At 40.7% G+C, this 18689-nt stretch overlaps 1 protein-coding gene across 4 annotated transcripts in view; it reads left to right on the top strand.

The window, feature by feature from the left end:
* Window positions 1-18689, top strand: part of MARK1 (microtubule affinity regulating kinase 1) — a 115554-nt gene that overhangs the window by 84768 nt on the left and 12097 nt on the right. For 2 of the 4 annotated variants that reach the window (XM_021698464.2, XM_021698463.2), the window contains exons 10-15: window positions 4934-5033; window positions 6090-6202; window positions 8911-9064; window positions 9362-9555; window positions 16270-16370; window positions 17668-17832. In XM_021698464.2, coding sequence (XP_021554139.1) covers window positions 4934-5033; window positions 6090-6202; window positions 8911-9064; window positions 9362-9555; window positions 16270-16370; window positions 17668-17832 — 827 coding nt within the window. Of the gene's footprint in view, window positions 1-4933; window positions 5034-6089; window positions 6203-8910; window positions 9065-9361; window positions 9556-16269; window positions 16371-17667; window positions 17833-18682; window positions 18686-18689 lie in introns of all 4 variants that reach the window. The other 2 variants (XM_044915894.1, XM_021698466.2) reach the window with 2 other exon arrangements.

Raw genomic sequence — 18689 nt, 5'->3', positions numbered from 1 at the left:
GTGTGTTGGGAAAGATAGCACAAGGCACAGTCTTTATCCTCAAGGACTCTAACTGTAGTTTGGGAGATACATCTGTGCTGTCTCAGTATCTCCTTCAGAAAAGCTCCCTCTTCTGTACCGTCCCACCTCCTCTCTGCTGACACCTTTATCTCTTAGCTTTTGTACATATATCTTCCATTTTAGACAAAGGCACCCTTCAACCCCGCAGTCGTCGTCTAGTATCCCTTCTTGTTCCTCCCTTTTTGGCCTGACTTTTTTTTTTTTTAAAGATTTATTTATTTATTTATCTGAGAGAAAGAGAGAGCACAAGCAAGGGGAGAGGGAGAAGCAAGCTTCCCTCTGAGCAGGGAGCCCAATGCGGGGCTCCATCCCAGGACCCTGGGGTCATGACCTGAGCCGAAGGCAGATGCTTAACCGACTGAGCCCCCTAGGCACCCCCGGCCTGATTTTAAAGAAGCATCTCCACTTACAGTCAGCAGTTCCCCGCCTGTGTGTTGTTTGTCCTCGCACTGCCTTCTGGCTCCCAGCCCCGCTACTCCCCTGCAACTGCCCCCAGCGAAGCCACCTGTCTTTGCTCCTCAACACAACCAATTACTGACTTAGTGGTCACGTTCTTTGCAGGACAACACTGTGTCCTCTTTCAAAAACTCTTGCCTTGCCTCCCAGGTCACACTGTGCAGATTTTCTGCCTCCATTTGCTTTGTGGGCTACTTTTCTTTCTAACCCTTAAGTGGGGCTCTGCCATGGCCCCTCTTCTACTCATTCCGAGTCTATTCGGTATTCCTGGAAAATCCCACCCGCTTTACAGCTTCTGTCATCCTGTGTTGGCCGTTCCTGAATCTCCGTCCCTAGCCCAGATTTCCCTTGAGCTTCCCTGTAGTTTACAGAACGGGTCTATTTGAATAACCCGTAGCACCTCAAACTCAGCTGCTCCAAAACTCAGCTGCATGCTTCCCCATCCAGCCTCCTTCTCTTTCTGAGTTGGCCTTCTCAATAAATGGTGTCAACCCCTCCTACTCAGCTGTCTACACCAGGAACCTGGACACCGTTTTCACTTTCTCTGAATTGTCTCACCTCTTCATACCCCTGCGTATCCAATCACAAAGTTTTGTTGATTTTTACCAGCCAAATATTGAAAATGTCTCTTTTCCCATTGCCACTGCCTCATTTCATTCCGACTAGCATCATCTCTCCTAGATTCTCACTAAAGCCTCTTCACTGATTTCTGGGCCTCCAGTCGTGAACCCCTCCAACCCGCTCTCTGCACACTGGCCGGAGAGACTTCAGAATCATACTCCCCAAAGATGTCCCTCATGTGATTGAAAGAAACCCTCTCGATCCGGTCCCTATTAATTTTCTCCCCTCATCTTCTCTTACCACCCATCTCACACCGGACACTCCGGTCATATGGAACTTGCTGTCCCCCAGACAGGCGCCACCGTTGTTTGCCCTTGGGCCTCTTCACACCCACCGTGCCCTCTGCCTGGGTTGCTTGCTCACGCTCTCCCTTCCAGTTCCTTGTTGCATGATGAACTCTTATTCTTCCAGAATTTAACTTCCTCTTACCGAAGATTTGACTGTTTATAAATCTCACTCCATTAGTTACTATTTTCAGACTCTTAACATTTCATCTTAAACTTGAGAACATCACTGAGGACTTAATTTGAGTTCACTTGAAAAACCAGAAGTATTTAGGTCTAGCTTATGTTCATTTTCTTCTTTGCCCGGCCTCATTCATCATAATATCAAAAAACATGCACGGGCGCCTGGGTGGCTCAGTTGGTTAAGCGACTGCTTTCGGCTCAGGTCATGATCCTGGAGTCCCGGGATCGAGTCCCGCATCGGGCTCCCTGCTCAGCAGGGAGTCTGCTTCTCCCTCTGCCCCTCCTCCCTCTCATGCTCTCTCTATCTCATTCTCTCTCTCAAATAAATAAATAAAATCTTTAAAAAAAAAAAAACATGCAGAGAATTCCCATTAAAAAGTAATGTTTTGATGAAAGGACAGTTAGACTTCTTTGTATTGGGGGGGGTGCGCATGCATACACGTGTGCCCACATGTGAGCACACGTATGTGTGTGTGTGCAAGCACATGTATGTGGAGAGAGGTGGGGTTGGTCCTGTTTATTTTAAACATGTTTAAAGACTTTCATTTTTAAGCTTCAGCTTCTTGTGCTGCCCCCTCCGTGCGCCGGCTGTGGAAGTGAGTCACTCGGTGTCGGGGAGTAGGAGGCTGGATTAGAGCTTGCAAAGTGCAGGCGGGATTGCATGTGCTGTGGAGCTGTCCTGACGTGGTCCCTTGTATTCTCTGAGGATTTTTATTATGTATTCTCCTTCCAACCTAGGAAATTCTACCAACAGCAGAATTTTACTTCTGCAGATACTAGGGCCCAACTGCTGTCTAGGCTTCTGCCAGACATACTATTTGAGAAGGGGGAGATGAGGAACAGGAAGGACCTTAATATTTTGGGAAATCATGTAGCTGGTGTTGGCAGCTCTGCTTTTTTCCTTTTTATTTTTTTCCTGTTGGGTACCCTCCCCAACACTTTTCCCTTATTTATGAATAATCACTAAAGACTTAGTGACAGCATTATTGTTTTTCAAGTTTATAAATGGGTCTACTTTTATTTAAATGTGCTGGATAAGGTACTTAAATTTCTGATGTGAATATATATCATATATTTTTATCCATTCATCTGCCAGCGGACACTTAGATTGCGTGTCTTGGGTATTGTAAGTGATGCTGAAGTGAACATTGGGGTGCAGATATCTCTTCAAAATAGTGATTTTTGTTTCCTTTGGGTATATGCTCAGAAGTGGAGTTACATCTCAATAAAATGGGGAAAAGGAAGAAGAAAGTTAGTGGTGATCTGTTAAGAGTTACATGTCTGCATAATTTTAAGCATATATGAATTATCTGCAGATTTGCATTGAAATATGTATCATGTGACCAAAACCTTTGGAAAATTCCTCCGAGCCAGAACAGCGGTATTCTTATAGATTCCAGTTCTTAGAGGCCTGCTCTGGTGTTCTGTCTTCTAGTGAATGATTTTAGCTAAATATTATTAAATGAAGGGAAGGTATCTGGGCAAACAATTAGCCTCAAAAGGATCTCTATATGGAATTTTATTTTTCTGATTAGGAGAATATTGGCAAGTAAAGTTACAAGATGGAGAGTATACTTTGCAGGGCCTGGAAAAAGAGTATTAATATATCAACACCTAAAATGTTCCTGAATGAAAACCTAGAATTCAATAGTAATAAAATGTTAGAAATTTTTCTAAATTAATACAGGATCATTTCCCCAGAATTATTCCCCACTAGTTGCTTTTTTGTGTGTGTAGTAAAAAAACGCATAAATGTATACTCTTTACAATTTTAAGAGTACATTACAGTGTTGTGACCTCTGTGTACATTGTTGGACAGCAGATCTCTGGAACTTGTCCCCCTTACATGAGTGAGACTCTGTACCATCGAACAGCTCCCTGTTACCCCCTCTCCCAGGCCCTGGCAAACACCATTCTACTGCCCATTGCTAGAACTTTGACTACCATAGATACCCTCATATAATGATCATCTGTCTTTTTGTGGCTGGCTTATTTCACTGAGAAGTGTCCTCAAGTTTCATCCACAATATAGCATATGGATTGCCTTCTTTTTAAGGCTGAATAACATTCCATTGTGTGTAGATACATTTTCTTTATGCATTCATCCATCAGACATTTAGGTTGTTCCACATCTTGGCTATTGTGAGTTATGTTGCGATGAACATGGGTGTGCAAATACCCTTCAAGATCCTGTTTCAGTTCTTTTGGATATATTCCCAGAGATGGAATTACTAGATCGTATCTGTAGTTCTACTGTTAAATGTTTTGAGGAACCTCCGTACTGTTTACCGTAGCAGCGACACCTTTTTACTGTCACCCCAACAGTGCATAGGGGGTCCGGGTTCTCCACATGCTCACCCACGCTTGTTATTTTCATCTTTTTCGATAGTAGCCATCCTAACAGGTAAGGAGGTGATACCTCATCATGGTTTTTATTTCCCTGATGATTAGTGACGTTAGCATCTTTTCATATGCTTGCTGGCCCTTGGCATATGTTCTTTTGGAGAAAAACCTGTTCAAGTTCTTTGCCCTTTCCTCAATCAGGCAGTTTTTGTTGTTACTGAGTTGTAGGATTTCTTGTACGTATTGTGAATATTAACCCCTTATCAGATATACAGTTGTGAATATTTTCCCGTTCCATAGGATGCCCCCACTAGGTTGTGACTATTTTCCCGTACCGTTGGGTGCTCCCACTAGGTTCCCTTTTAACAACCCGGGACTCTTGTTTCAACAGCCTCACTTAAGTTTGACTCTGGTAATTCACACCAGTCCCTGTCTTTATCCTGATTCTTGCTCATCCCTGTCTCTAGGCTTCCATTTTGACCATTCTTCCCTTCTGTATTATCTGAGCTGCCTTTACTGACTAACCCTGATTTCTATGCCCCACGATCTCTGCTTTCCTAATGTTTTAACAAATGGTGATTTTAAAATACAGGTATACATATATTTGGTAAAAGACCAGGAAAAAGAGACAGTCTCTTCTAAATGTAATACTATGAAGGAGAGGTTGAAATCAGTAGGTCCTTAGGTTTAAAACTTTTAAATGAGAAGACAGTCCTTTTAGAGGACTATGGGCAGCAAGCTATTTTGAATGGATACATTCGGTGAGTGTGCAGGATGATAGTTGTAGTTGTCATAAGTTATGTAAGTGTGTCCCAAAGTTCTTTGCCTCTTGTTGGCCTGCTAATCAAACTGGACACTAACTTTAGATAGAAGACATCATGATACTTGTTGAGTAAACCAGTAAATTTCACATTTACTAAAATAGAGCTAAAATAAGTGGTGGAATGTTCTGATTGGCCAAACATAATGTAAAGTTTATTTCCTAGCAAATAATGAAAGATCGGTGGATGAATGTTGGTCATGAGGAAGAAGAGCTAAAGCCATATAGTGAGCCTGAACCAGATTTCAATGACGCGAAAAGAATAGGTAAGTATTTAAACACCGTGAGATGTGCTGGCCCTCCACTATAAGAGACCTGTCATCTACCAAAATAGTGTTTAAAAATATAAATAAGAAACAATTTTTATTTGAAAAATACTTGCATTGTCATCTTTTCTTTCCATCAATATACACCAAACATTACAGATTTCAAGTTTGTCCGCATGTATACTATGATCTAATTCAGTTGTTGGCAACAGTAATATAAAAATTAAAATAACGTAGATGAACCTCATTCTTTTCTTTCAGTAGTCCCTAAAAGGAGGAATGACTGGTTTAAGTATCAGCACTGGTCAGACTGTTAAGTATCAGCAACACATAGCATGTATTTTAGCTGAAAGTGTGGAGGCACTTGAGCTGAAGGGATGAACACTTTGGCTCTCCCTTTCAGTTTTCCAGTGTCTGGGCAAGGTGCTTCCTCCCATACCCAGCGGCACTCTGCTTCCAGCCTGTTCTCTGCGTTTCTCTCTCCATTACCAAAGCCATCAGAGACTCACAAGTGAGTCATCTCCGCTGTGCCCCTCTCTGACTTGAGAGCAGAGAGGCCAGCGAGGTCTCACTATTCTAGGGTGTTTGGAATCCAATAAGAACAAGCATTACAGGCCTTCCAAAGAAGAGTCAACCTGCCTTCAGATCAGAAGGCAGAAATTGTTAAGAGATGAGAGAAACCACTCTGTGCGTGGTGAGAGTGTGTTAAGAGATAGAGAAAAAGAGAAGGGATTTTGTGGGTGTCACAGATGGTGTGTCTCTGGCTGGACAAAGGCATTCAACTCAGGAATGCGTTAGGTGCTGAGAAACGGACTAGGCGCCTGAGTATGGATCCCATGGTACGGATAGTGTCTGCATGAAAAATTGTCAATGTATAGGATCTAAATATGCAGTATCTATATATTAATAATCCAGAAGTTTTTATAGTTAACATTATACTATAACATTTCAGAATTTAGTTTTCATATTTCATGTTGGCAGGCTTGCTTACAGTTGTTGGTTTGTTTGCGAGAATAAACCCATTTTCAGAAAATTTTGCTTTTTTTTTATTTCTAGACATCATGGTCACCATGGGTTTTGCACGAGATGAGATAAATGACGCCTTAATAAATCAGAAATACGATGAAGTTATGGCTACTTATATTCTTCTAGGTAGAAAACCACCTGAAGTAAGTTCTTTACCTTTTTAGATTAATGTTAATTATTTCTTGAGACAAGTGACAGCTAAGATAAAATGTTAGCTGTTAGCATCTTTATTCTGTGTGGTATCAAAAGTAATATAAAGACCCTAACATTCTTACTTTTAGAATTCAAACTCAAGATGCTAAGTTATGAGCTGGTTTCATTTCCAAGTACCAGGCGAGATTCTGCTATGAAAGAGCAGACCAGGTGCCTTGCTTAGCTCTGAGAGGCACACGCAGTCTAGTCTTTGAGAAGGAGTTCCCCCAGAGTTGTGTCTCCAAAAGCAGCAGGACTGCCAAAGGTAACGTGGTCATTCTGGGTGTGCAGAAAGCACAGTGACCTAAACAGAGAAAGGGACAGCATGTAAAACAAAACATATATCTGAAGTGATTTAAAAAGATGGGAATAGGAAGAGGCTGTTTGGTAATATTTTGCCTGGTAGAACGTCAAGAGGTTTTGATGCTTAGCAGTTGGGAATTCTCAAGGCCAGGAGAGATGTATAATAAGGAGATAGATTCAGGAAATAACTGTGTACAGATAATGGTTGAACCACAAAAGCAAATGATCCTTTGGGAGAGCAAATATAAAGGTATAAACCGAGAGTCAAGAACAGAGCCGAGCACATGGACAGTTTGTTAACCATTAGACATCTGTGGGAGGCATTTTATAGAATAGACTGAAATTATTTTTAATTAGATAGTTAGTGAAGCAGTACATTCAGCTGACATTTATTGAATCTTTCCTGCCCTGGAAACTATGCTTTGTACTGCGACCAGGAAGCTGAGAAAGTCTGTGCTCTCACGGAGCCCTGGGTCTGGAGGGGAGATGCGCAGTCAGTGGTGTGGTGCAGGGTGCTGCCACCCTGATCAGGGCAGGCACAGGGACTCTGGGACACAGAGGAGGACAGGCACCCACAGCAGCTAGATGTAACAGGCCATGGTAACCCGTTGGAAATGAGGATGTGAGAGACCCTCAGCTTTCCAGCATAAGTGAGTGGTTTTGTAAGATGTATTTGCCAGGATATGGAGAGAGTGTGATTTCAAGGGGAAGGTGGGGACTTTGTTCTATTTGGGATGGTTGAACTTGAGGTTCGTGTTGGGCGGAGTTGTTCAGGAGACGTTTGGAGACACAGATCTGGCTTGGAGGGAGTGACTCGGGCAGCATCAATAGGTTGGGAGCTGTGGTGAGAGGAGCACCCCATTAACGCACCAGCAGCTCTTCTAAGGACTTCACCGCAGGAGCCCATCTCACCTCGCGGGCCCTACGAGGAGGAGGGGAACCTCGGTGGAGGCATTAATAGTTGGAGAAGTGGCATCAAAGAAGCCAAATCAAGAGAATTTTAGGAAGTGGGAAATAGTACAAATGGTTATTTCTGAAGTCTTTGACCTGTTTCTACTTAGCCTTTAGATTTCACTCCTGAGATCTTTAATTTTCCTATTAATTTAAATATAAAGGAAGCCCTAGCATTACAAGTATACAACCCAGCCCAGACTTGATTTAAAATGAAGTTTGACTTGTATTGAGTATGAACTAATGAGGCTATTCTAAGTAAGAGCCTGAACTTTGGAGCCAGATTCACCAGGTTTGAATCCGCACCCCTTCTCCACCCCAGCACAGCCACTGACTGTGCAGCTTAGGCACTTGCCTTAATTTCTCTGTGCTTCAGATCCCTGGTGCATGAAATGGGGACAGTAAATAGTACTTAGCTCTGCGGGTCACCGAGAGGGTTAAATGAGTTAATATTTCCACAGTGCTTAGAACAGTTCCTGGCACATTGCTGTGTGTTCTGTGTGATCTATTACCAGTTTCATCATCAGTATTACTTTGCTGTTTGCCATTAGTATCTTTACATATGAATTTAGATTTTCCATTGGGAAGCCAGTGATTGAGTGAGAAGCTTGCCAGCAACAAACATCTTCTGTGTTTCGAGAAGAGGGATAGTGAACCCCCAATTTACCATGCTTGTCTAAATAGATGCAGTTTCTTAATCAGAGCCAATAAACCACATTTTGCTCTGTAAATATGGTAGAAAGAAAAGGTGTGGGTGGAGTTACAATTTTAGATTTTATCCTGAGTTTGAATCCCAGAGATGTCCCTTGATTCTCTTAACCGCGGTACTTCCATCTGTGAAGTCGAGGTTAATAAACAGCTGCATTGCTGTCATGACTGAACAAAGTAACACATAGGAAGAGCTTCCTTAGCAGGGGTGCCGGTTATATAATAACCATTCAATAATTGGTAGCTGTTGTTTGGTGTTTTGACTAAACTAAGGCTCCAAAGCCATTTGTGCGAGATCACAGAAGAGCGCGCGCACTCATGGAAGCACATAGCCGGTTCCCTCCCTCCCTGGTTGCCAGCTTGCGGTTCTGTATCCGAACTTTTTTTTTTTCTTCAGTTCTGATTACTCTTTATATGGCTTGGAATAGATTAGAACATCAATCAATAGTGCATATTGTTTGCATAAACATTTTTATTTTAAAATCTTTGTGCAGGGGTGCCTGGCTGGCTCAGTCAGTTAAGCACCGGCCTTCTGCTCAGGTCATGATGCCAGGGTCCTGGGACTGGGCTCCCTGCTCAGCGGGGAGTCTGCTTCTCCCTTTCTCTCTGCCCCTCCCCCCCCCACTCGTGCTCGCTCTCACTCGCTGCCTCTCTCTCAAATAAAATGAAATCTTTGTGCGCTATCTTCTTCTTATAGTTTGAAGGCGGTGAATCGTTGTCCAGCGGAAGCTTGTGTCAGAGGTCACGGCCCAGCAGTGACCTGAACAACAGCAGCCTTCAGTCCCCTGCTCACCTGAAGGTCCAGCGGAGCATCTCCGCAAACCAGAAGCAGCGGCGTTTCAGTGATCATGGTGGGGGAAAAGTCAAACAAGCGAAAAGACAGACCAGTCCTACTCAAACTTGTATTTACTGAGCATTATACATTCATGTCTTTATGTGCTTTGTGTCATCTGTTATCACAGATCTATATTATTGCATATTAAATCCGCTTTTCAGGGACTAACCTAATTTTTGTAATCAAACAGTTTAATGTTAGTTCCGAGTATAAAATATGCAAATAAAGATATTTGTAATTTAGAGTTTTGGTTCGTCAGGAGAAACTGTGTCAGTTGATTTTCACCTAATTATGCTCTTTAATTTTATTATAGCTGGTCCATCCATTCCCCCTGCCGTATCATATACCAAAAGGCCTCAGGCTAACAGCGTGGAAAGTGAGCAGAAAGAGGAGTGGGACAAAGACCTAGCTCGTAAACTTGGCAGCACAACAGTTGGATCAAAAAGTGAGATGACTGCAAGCCCTCTTGTGGGGCCAGAAAGGAAAAAATCTTCAACTATTCCAAGTGTGAGTAAATATTCCAGTATATCACAGTTTGTTGTGGTTATTTGTTTTCAGATTTTTTTTTTTACAATCTTTGGAAAACTTTATCCTTTTCTAAAAACACGTTTCAAAATTTTAAAGTGAGTCATACATTTAAATAACATGCAAAGGAGGCCAAGCTTCTCATGATTACGTTTTAAGAACAAAAATATAAAATATGAATTCTTAAAATAACACTTACCTCAAAGTAAGATTTAAAAACCTCACTATAAAAATGGTACATTAAACTTTCCTGCCTCATTTTTCCTGTTTCTAATATTTACTTAAAACTATATTGGTGCACTTAATTTTATATTTACAGGTAAGCGGTTCAATGAAGGCAGACTCCATTAATGATTAATTTATAAAGTGAGCTCACATTATTCACTTAAAACAGCAAATCTGTAGGGGCGCCTAGGTGGTTCAGTTGGTTGAGCTTCCCGACTCTTGATTTCAGCTCAGATCATGATCCCGGAGTCCCGGGATCAAGCCCCACATCGGGCTCCCTGCTCAGTAGGGAGTCTGCTTCTCCCTCTCCCTCTGCTTCTGCCCCTTCTCCTGCTCGTGCGCACGCTCTCTCTCTCTCAAATTATAAATAAATCTTAAACACAAAAACAAAAAAAACACAGCAAATTGTAGAAATTATATAATCAGAGCTAGAAGATAGATTGAAGCCTTCTCTTGTAAGACAGCAGGAAAGAATAAAGAGAAAATATAAAAGAAAAGACTAAAATATACTAAGGACAGAAGTAGAATTGGAAACATCTAGATAAAAGAAGTTTAGGAGGGAAAGAGCACCGAGTGAAGGGGAAGAAATATTTGAAGAAATAATAACAAGGAAAGAAGAAAAAACTTAGTATTAGAAAGATTCAGAGGGGCATGTGGATGGCTCAGTTAGTAAGCATCAAGTCTTGATTTCGGCTCAGGTCATGGTCTTAGGGTCGTGAGATTGAGCCCTGCGTCAGACTCTGCACTCAGCAGGGAGTCTGCTTGAGATTCTCTCTCTCTCTGCCCCTACCCGCCCTCACTCACTCACTCTTTCAAATAAATAAATAAATAAATAAGTAAGTAAGTAAGTAAGTAAGTAAGTAAGTAAGACTCAGAAAGCCAGAAGGAAAACCTACTTCTGCTCTCATTAAAGTGGAACATATACACACCAAAAACAAAGTGAAAACTTCTAGAAAATGTCCAGGATATGACAGCAGATGACCTGAACAGGAACAAAATTCAAACTGACCTCAAATTTCTCAACAGTAGCGTGGATTAAGGGAGATAAGTGGAACAGTCTTTTTTAAGTACTAAAAGAAAATCACATTGAACCCAGAATTTTATATCTCGCCTAATTGTCATTTAAATGTGAAGGTATGATAAGCATACTCTTAGGCATAAAATATGTCCAGTCTTGTTACATAGGGACCCATTTGTTACCACTGTATGGTTTGAGGAGCACTGCACTCTTACAGGAAGAGAAATGGATCTGGAGTAGTGCCATAAAATATATGGAGTTGAAAAAGATCAGATAACTTATTCAGGTATGTATATGGTAGCATACACAAAAAAAGAAAAATAATGAAAATTCAGAACCAATGTTCTGGACACTATCCAGGAAGTAGGGATGGGGTGGAGGTTAAAGGAAGAAGAGCCCATGCTTTGTTCAGCAGAAGATGGGAGGATCTGGGTAAGTTTAAAAACTCACTAGTGCTAAGCGAACATGAGTTCAGGGACTTAAGGGCTAACAACGTAAGAATAAAAATAGAATTTATAACTTTTAAACCAACAGAAGAAAAAAAATGGATTGAGCCTATGGAAAGTAGGAAAAGAGAAGGAAAAAAATACCAGAAGGCCCAACACAACCTTAACTGCAATTGATTTAAACTCCCGAGCACCCACTGTTTTATGTAGTTCATTGAAACCATTATCTTTTTAAAATATGTGATTCGATTGTCGCCTCCGAGACTCCGAAATGGGTGTGCATACCCATTTTCAGAACTGGTAAGTATAACCCCTTTAGCTGCCAACTGATCTGTTTGGAAATGATTTAACTGTCATAGAGTCTAAGATATCATTTGGGAAAGTAATTTTCCTAGGCAGGCCATCATTTTCCTTTATCTAAACATCAGCTAGAGGTCAGTTTCTGGAGCATGATCACCCTACAAAACAGAAAGAATTAGGTCCCCTATTATCTGCCACTTGCTGTAGCAAGCTGTCCTTCATCTCAGGCTGATCTTATTTTCCAGGGATATACTCAGCTGCCTGTTTCCACACCTGTTTTTATGTGGTGCTCTTGTCTGAAGGTCCCCCCCCGCCCAAATTATGAAAATGTCATTTCTACAGATCATTTCAAGCCCCATCTCCTGAGTCGAGCCTCCTGTGACTGAAGGCTCCAGATCTCATCAGTCTTTCTGATTGTTGTATTATGTCATTTAGCTCTTAGTTGTACGCTGTCTTGTATCATTCACTGTTGCTTCTCCACATAAACCTTATCTCCCCTTATCTATAATCTCCTCTTGTAGTTGACACGCAGCTTCCTCAGAATTACTAGTGCTGAGGCACTTCCTGGCTATTCCGAGCATATTTATTAATTTAAAGAAGGCATAAAAACTAAGACATTGGTTTAAATTCCAGTTAATCATGCCACACGTATTTATCATCTTTAAGGAAAAAAAAAAAGACATAAGCCAGAAGTTCTGGTAGAGAAATTTTGTTCTGAGCCACTTAGTACTAAATTTATCTTAATTTTCTATATTAATTTTGACAATGTGAGAAACCAAAATAATATATCTTGTTTATGTTTAATTTTAACAGTCCAGAAGTGTCTCAAGTAGGGCGCTTGGGTGGCTCAGTTGGTTAAGCGACTGCCTTCAGCTCAGGTCATGATCCCGGAAGCCTGGGATCGAGTCCCACCTCGGGCTCCCGGCTCAGCAGGGAGCCTGCTTCTCCCTCTGACCCTCTTCCCTCTCATGCTGTTTCTGTCGCTCTCGCTCTCAAATAAATAAAAAAATAAAATCTTTAAATTAAAAAAAAAGTGTTTCAAGTAAAATTAATTGTTTACCCTTTCTCATCCCTTACCTTCTATCCTCAACTTCCAGTGTAATTAGTGTTATCATTTGGGATGAATTACCTTATAGAGTCTCCTTTTTAAAGAAAACATAAATGAATATATATGTACATACAGGGTTTATTTTTTTATAAAAATGAGATCACACTATACCTGTTACATTGTAATTTTTCTACCTTAAAATACTATTTTGTCCTTTTACATCAGAACTCTTAGATCTACTACAGTCTTAAGACCTGCACATTATTTCATCTGTATTAATAGACACGTGTCATAATTTTTCAACTGTTTGTCGGGGTATTCAGAGTTTTCAGCTTTTCAGAATATTCATTCTTGTACACTTAGGTAATTATTGCATTTCTGTGAAATACATTCTCAGAAGTTTGGTTTCTGGGTGACATGTTTAACCTCAGGTGGCTCATCCCACTCCTCAGTTTCTCGTAGCACGTGGTACCCACGCGAGTGTAAGCCTCCATCCTCACTCCCATCCCCCCTCCAGAGCCCCAGTGCTAATGTGTGCTAATGGACGCTCCTGGCTGTGTGTGTATCCTTGGAATGCACATTCAAATTTTTAATAAATACTGCCAGGGTAATTTTAATGGTTGGAATAATTAGAGAGTAATTATATCTCTACAAGCTCATCAACCACTGGATATTATCGATCTTTTTTTTTTTTTTTGATATTATCGATCTTTAAAAATCTTTGCCTGAGGGGCAAAAACCCAAAAAAGTATATCCTTTTGTTTTTAATTTGCATTTCCCAGACTACGGGTGACATTGATGGTGTGGCCTGCAGAGCATAAAATGACAGTCAAATGACTCCTCACAGAAAAAGTGTGCTGACCCCAAACTACAAAAGCCAAATAGACAGCTTTAATCCCTTTTCTTTGAGGTAATGTCCAGAAGGAAGGAACTTGAGCATTTATAATCCAGGCTCTGTCATATTATAAAATATTATTTGGAAAAATAAACATTTTACCAGTGACTCCATTATTTGTCTATAAGTGAAGTACAATAGAAAATATGTAATCCACTCAAATGACATGACATGGCTTTTCACTTTTTTTAAGTTTTTATTTAAATCCCAGTTAGTTTTCATACAGTGTAGTGTACCGTTAGTTTTGGGTGTACAATAGAGTGATTCAGCACTTCCACGTGACAGCTGGTGCTCATCACAAGTGCCCCCCTTAATCCCCATCACCTATTTAACCCATCCCCCCACCCACCTCCCCTTTGATGGCTTTTTACTTTCTGATGGAAAAATAAACGATACCCTTGAGATGCATAGATAATTTAGTAGGTGATATAGTTTAATAGTGTTTTTAATGTTTATAAAATCAGGAGCTTTTTTAAACCAATAGTAAAAGCTCTTATAAGTATGATTCTCTTGACAGTATGACTTAACGTGAGTCTACCATATGACTTTAGGGTGATATTGACAGTGGGGGGAGTTCTGAGGCTAAGTAGTTAAATAGATATAATGGTTGGTGAAATTTGTTGGTGATTGGAATCATCTGTTTTATTGTTCTCACCCCACAACATTACAGACTCTAAATGATGGAAGTGTAATATGCAGGAAGAACAAACTTAATATTTTTCCCTTTAAGAAATTCCCCTCCAGAAATTTTGCATGTAGCAGTTAATGGTAAGCTTTTGGCTAGCCTAGAAACTCGGAAGCCAAATGGTGAGTTTTGAAGATGCAAATATGTTATGCTATTCTTTCATCAAAAAGACAATAAAACTTGTAAATTTGTTTTTCAATATTATTTATCACATATATAAATAATACAAAATATAAAATTTTGCATCCTGTAAAAAATACTGTCAATCATCTTTTTTAAGAAAACAAGGGGAAGGAGATGCGGCTTTCAGGGAGACTCAGAAAGGCTGAGAATGCTATAATGATTATAAAACATTCTCATAAAAATTATAGTGTAATTATATAAAATACAAGCACTTTAGTATGAAATAGGCCCAGAGAAGTTGTCTACACAGGCTTGGTTTCTTGGAAAATATAGAAAAACGTGTATATCCACTTTAGGGGAGTTGCCAAGCTGAGAGTTCAGGGGTCTGCAAGGGTGGTTTTAGATCTAGTCCCCAAATCCTAAACAGACAGAGCCTCACTGAAGGTCAATTCTAAAAATTAATTTTATAGATGCATGTCGGTCACATAGGATCAGTGAGACTGTATTTCTGTAACTTTTGCATGATCATATCCTCAGTTTCCCTGGGGGGGCTGCTCCACCTGAGTAACACTGGCATCCAGGGGACAAGGGAAGGGAGGTGGCGCGTGAGGACGGCAAACCCAGAAGGCACAGTCTTAAAGGAGAAACCGGTCACACCCGTCACACTTTGAGAAGCAAAGTAGTGTTACTGCAAATGACCAGAAAGAATTGACCAGGAATTTGTTCACGGTTAGATTACTTATATGACAGTTTAGCCAAAACGATGAAATTATCAAAAGTAAAGGTTCTTTAAGAACTTAATGCAAGCTAGTTTCATAATGGATCTCTCCATAATGAAACTGGCTTCTTTGCCTTCACTTAACGTGGACAGTGTCTTACCTAAAAAATGTTCTTAGTAATCTTATTCTCTTCTGCTACCATACTTTTATAGTTTTTAATTTGTGTTTTTTATGTAAATCGTGACAAAATTCCTTCCACCCAGGAACCTGTGCCGTTGAAAAGTTTGAAATCTGCACTTAAGCAATTTTGTTTATATGCGGCTTTTTTGCTCCTCCAAACTTAGTTGAGACATATACCTATTAACTTTCTAGCTCTTAACGTTTAAACAAAGTTTAAGTTAGTTATGTGTTTTAGAGAACAGTGAAAGCCAGATTAGCCAAAAATAAAGAATTTTTTTTCTATTGGAGTAAGGATTCAACAGAAGAGCATGTATCCCTTTGGAAGTCATTCCTGCATAGTTTAGTGCTCGTAACGAGTCCAGACTTTGGCGGGCACACAGCAGAGGTTACGGATCAGTGGCTGTGTGCGTGATGAGGCGATGCCGTCCCTCTTTGCTTGTTCTCTTTGCTCCGGAGCCGCTCAGACTTGGCCTGCCTCCGGGCTAAGACCTGCGATGCGGGGATATCCTGAGGCCCTGCACACCTCTCCGTTGGTGGCCACAGCAGGGCCTGCCTCCGACCCAGGAGACTTGGTCTCCTTAACATCACCATGGGCCCTGGGGGTTCCCTGAGCAGGTGAACAATGGCAGCCTGCAGGCTTGCAGGGCCACCACCGTCACCACCACAGCTTGCTGGTCTGTGATCACATTTCTTGTGGAGTTGCCTCTCGCTCCTGGTCCCGTAGAGCTGCCCGTACCACTCCCCTGCCCTTCTCCCTACGCCAGCTTGCAGAGGAGGGAATAAAAATCCGGCTTTCTCGTTGCTTCCAAACAACGGCTCACTGCGGCTGCAGGACAACAAGCTAAAACTGTCATGAGCTTGTCATGCTTTGCCTGTCACTCCTGCCGTCTGAGAGACGGACATGTGAGATGGAGCTTGTTCGTGAAAGGTCTGATAAATGAAAATTCCACCATGGATTTTTTTTTTTTTCGAAGTCCTTTGCAGCTTAAATTCATTTCTTTGACTTTCCACAACTACAGCCGGAATTTTAAGATGGGTTTTTTTTTCCTCCTTAAAGAGCAATGTATATCCTGGAGGCAGCATGGCAAGAAGGAACACGTATGTGTGTGAGAGGACCGCAGATCGGTACGTGGCGTTGCAGAATGGCAAAGACAGCAGGTGAGTGTCACCGCGCCACGTGGTGCCCGCTTCCTTGGAGTCGTGCGTTACTGCTCTGGCTAGAACACCTGTAGCCAATGCGTCAAGAGCAAAGGGACTACTAGAGGGTACAGTTGCAACCAACCATTCTTACTAGGGCATCTCCCCTTCTGCACCAGAATGGAAGGATGGGAGCATGCTTTGGGAAAACAGGAGGTAAATCTCTTAACCCGAGAACTGCTGCATAAGACCTGACAGTAAATATTTCCCTGTAACAAACAAAGCAGATTATACCTTCCTAATCTGATCTTCTTAATTTGAGTCTTATTATATACCTGCTGCTTCCTTTTTATCTTTTACTTCACTTTTTTTAGTTAGCCTTCACTTCTTACCCTTACCCCTCCCATCAAGCCATTATTGTATCCAAACCATGAAGGTTTTATTTTCCTTCGTCTAAAGAAATGTGGCCATCTTAACTGATCATTGAGAACCTTGGAATTCTCAACATGTTTTATTTTAAATAATGACAAATCATTTTATTTTTATTATTTAAAAAATTTAGCTTCTTTTCATCGTGAGTTCTAAGGGCTCTTCATCAATACAGTACAAAAGGGCAGGGAGCCTGTTCTCATAAAATTCTGTTCTTAGCTCCATCCCTCGTCATGTCAGTAGACCAGACAGACTGTGCTTAGCATTTGTTCCCTTCCAAATAATGGACACGCAAAGTAAGTGTTATTATAGGGCGTACGGAGGTAAATGTATTTTCCTCGGACATAAGATCCTTTAGGCTAGAAGAAGACTTGGGAATTGATTTCTGACTTTATTACTTTTCCTATACCAACTCCTGATCTGCAGCTCCTTTAACCTATGACAGTTAACCGGTTGATTAATAATACAAACAAAGTGTTTTGATGATGTTTCCAGAGACAGTATCTTTGTCGTAATTATGCATTCTTATTGTATAAGGGACAATAAACCACAGCAACACATTACACCAAACTTTGTCTTTTGGAAAGTGAAAAAGGTCTCCGATCATAAAAGTAATTTCATACCTTCTCAGATTCACATTTATAGAGCAAGCGTGTGCGGGATCTTTTCCATGGAAGGTGGTGGTAAATTCACTCTGTACATTTTTTGGCAAGAATATTGGTTTGTTAGTCACTAATAATGCCACTAATGTTAATTTCTCTTAAGTGTCTCAGTCATGAAAGGTGTAGTCAATTTAGATTTAAAAAATCTATTTCTTAAATTTTAGTAAACTGCAATTTCTCTTCTCTTTTACATTTCTATGGTCTTCTCAACTGTTTTCTGTCGAAAGCCTTACGGAGATGTCCGCAAGTAGCATATCTTCTGCAGGCTCTGCTGTGGCTTCTGCTGTCCCCTCAGCACGACCCCGCCACCAGAAGTCCATGTCCACTTCTGGCCATCCTATTAAAGTTACACTGCCAACCATTAAAGACGGCTCTGAAGCTTACCGGCCCGGGTAACGTGCTGGGTGCATTTCATTTAAGAACATAGCACCATATAAAAATACATGATAAGCACCATCACATCGAGAGCTTTCTGAGAAGATTCAGTGTCTGTAGCAGAGGGAAAAGTTGAATTGTAACATAAACACACCACACCCTGCCTGTTTTCAAAAATGTTGCCTATGATTTAAATCATTTTCTAATGGAATTTTCTGTAAGGATTTTGTTTTAAACCCATCCATAAAGGATTGCTGCCCAATTTGTCATTCAGGTAAATTGAATTTTTTATGGTGTGAAAACAAAAATACATGAGACTGGGAATGGAGACCTTTGGGTAACCCTGGCTACTGCCAGTTACTTTTTTTTTTTTTTTTTTTTTAATGAAATTGGCCTTTTCGTTTCTCTATCAGGGAAACAGATGATCTTGAAGAACCCTTTTAGGTTTAAAGTGATATGCTCATTTTTCCAGTATTTGTCTATGTTAGGATTTCTCAAATTCAGAAGCATCTTTAGTGAAAGGTTTATTACTCACATCAGTGGTGTCACGGAGTATTATGCTGTCCCTGAGGCCTACGTTGTAAATACGCAGTGGTTCCATTCAGATGCTTTTTGATGAGTAACAACATTCATGTTCCACATTGCTGAATGGCTTAAAGTAAGAGAATAGTAAAAAATATATATGTAGCACCCTCAGTTTGGCATTCCTGATTCCGAAGAGTGTTTGTATCCCTGTTTCAATAACTTCTTACTCTTTAATAACTGTATTTCTGTAAAAGGCATTTAGTTCCGAACTGAAATGTTATTATCCCTCTCCATACAGTGATCCCTTAAATAACAGTTACCCGCATGCATCTCTAATGGGAGCAGGTAA

Source organism: Neomonachus schauinslandi, chromosome 6 (genome assembly GCF_002201575.2).
Source record: "Neomonachus schauinslandi chromosome 6, ASM220157v2, whole genome shotgun sequence".
NCBI classification, from domain to species: Eukaryota; Metazoa; Chordata; class Mammalia; order Carnivora; family Phocidae; genus Neomonachus; species Neomonachus schauinslandi.
This window is presented reverse-complemented; position numbering and strand designations above follow the sequence as displayed.